The sequence below is a fragment of the Sinocyclocheilus anshuiensis genome, unplaced genomic scaffold, assembly GCF_001515605.1.
Source record: "Sinocyclocheilus anshuiensis isolate Anshui unplaced genomic scaffold, SAMN03320099.WGS_v1.1 scaffold708, whole genome shotgun sequence".
Taxonomy (NCBI): domain Eukaryota; kingdom Metazoa; phylum Chordata; class Actinopteri; order Cypriniformes; family Cyprinidae; genus Sinocyclocheilus; species Sinocyclocheilus anshuiensis.
The window spans coordinates 638648-640301 of NW_015555881.1; the positions used below are offsets into that span (position 1 = coordinate 638648).

Below are 1654 nucleotides of genomic sequence, written 5' to 3' on the forward strand. Positions count from 1 at the left end.
AGTCCCAGCCTCAGAGGAGACAAGAGAGCAGTGGATTTATTGATTTATTTACTGTATATTGCTGCTGCCACACAGATCTAAATGATAAACGTGATTTATTTCCCAGCTGTTTACCTTCACAGACATAACCCACTGTTTTTGTAACTCGTGTGTTCTTAAGGTAAACTTGTGTGTGAATGAGAACTTAGTTTAGTACTCACGTGCTGTGACAGCCGCTTTCTGTACGTGTGCGCTCAGAAAACCGTGTATCAGAAGTTTAAACTCATATGGTTTAAAACGCATGATTTCAGAGTGATAAACAAATCAGAACCAAAACAGATGTTTTTTAGCAGGTTCAAGCTTTAATGGCGCAGCTCTATTCTGGAAAAGGGGGCGGGGAGGAGCAGCTCATTTGCATTTAAAGAGACAGGCCCGAAAAACAGTGCGTTTCTGCTTCCACTCAAAATAGGCATTTTCAAAATGATATAATAAATGATCTGTGGAGTATTTTGAGCTGAAACTTCACAGACACATTCTGGGGACACCAGAAACTTATATTACATATTGTAAAAAAGGGGCATAATATGTCTCCTTTAAAAACAATTTCATTAATAAATTATTATTAGTATATTAAAATGACTGATCTAAATTAAAATACTAAAAAAAACAAATATAATCAAACACATATTTTCATTTCTTCAAATATTGTTAGAATAATTTAAATTTATAATTTTTAATTTATAAAAATTGAATTTATTATAAGGGGGGCCTTCGAGCCAAAAAGGTTGAGAACCACTGTAAACTGTGATGTCAAAGACAGCAGACAAAATGATAAAAAATAAAAACAAAATATTATGCTGTAATATATTATATAATATTCAAATATATAATAAAAGGGGGTCTAAGGGGTAATAAAAGATTTCGGGGCCCAGTGGTGCCATTCTAACCAGCCAAAAATTAACTACTTGATTCCACCTCCCATAAAAATCTTGGCATAAATTAAATGATATAAAATGAATCTTCATACACATTGTCAGAATTTGACAGGTTGGATGATGAGCAAGACAAAACCAGTTCTCACATTTAGAAACGCAGGATCTTTGGCTTTCATTTGCTCCTCGATGTCTTTAATCGTGTCTGAAAGAGCCGAGATCTGTGTGTTCATCTCCTCCAGCTTCCGCTTCATCATCTGAATCTTCTGCTCCTCTTCCTCCCACAGTGCAGTGATTATTGCCTCTTTTTCATCGATGAGGAACTGATGAAGCTTCTTGAACTCCTCATTAATCCGACGCTCTGTATGCTGAGCTTGAGTCTCAAAGAAAAACAGAAATATCATTCAGTTCAGTTCTGTGTTCAGTGTGCTGAAGGTACAGTATTTGACAGTGTTTCTTCACCTGGATGTGTTGAACTGCTTCCTCACACTCTCCTTTGACTTCCTCTGTGTGTTTGAGCTTTTCTTGTAAGGACTTCAGCTTGATAGTGAGTTCCTCCTAGAATTTAACCAAGAAAAAAAGTGTTATATCCCTAGTACAAAATATCCATATGGAATGTCAACAAGATTCCAAATTTTTCCCAAGATATCATATCATATAAACACTATATATAAAAATATATATATGTAAAATATATTTTGTATAAATATAGAATGTCTTTATTACTTTATTATAATTTACAT

General features: G+C 34.3%; 1 protein-coding gene across 1 annotated transcript in view; it reads right to left on the reverse strand.

Moving 5' to 3' along the window:
- Window positions 1–1654, reverse strand: part of LOC107675726 (zinc-binding protein A33-like) — a gene marked incomplete at its 3' end in the record, with an annotated part of 4374 nt that overhangs the window by 1816 nt on the left and 904 nt on the right. The window contains exons 2-3 of the mRNA XM_016470140.1: window positions 1374–1469; window positions 1061–1291 (exon numbers count right to left, since the gene is read on the reverse strand). Of these exons, the coding sequence (XP_016325626.1) occupies window positions 1061–1291; window positions 1374–1469 (327 nt within the window). The remainder of the gene's footprint in view (window positions 1–1060; window positions 1292–1373; window positions 1470–1654) is intronic.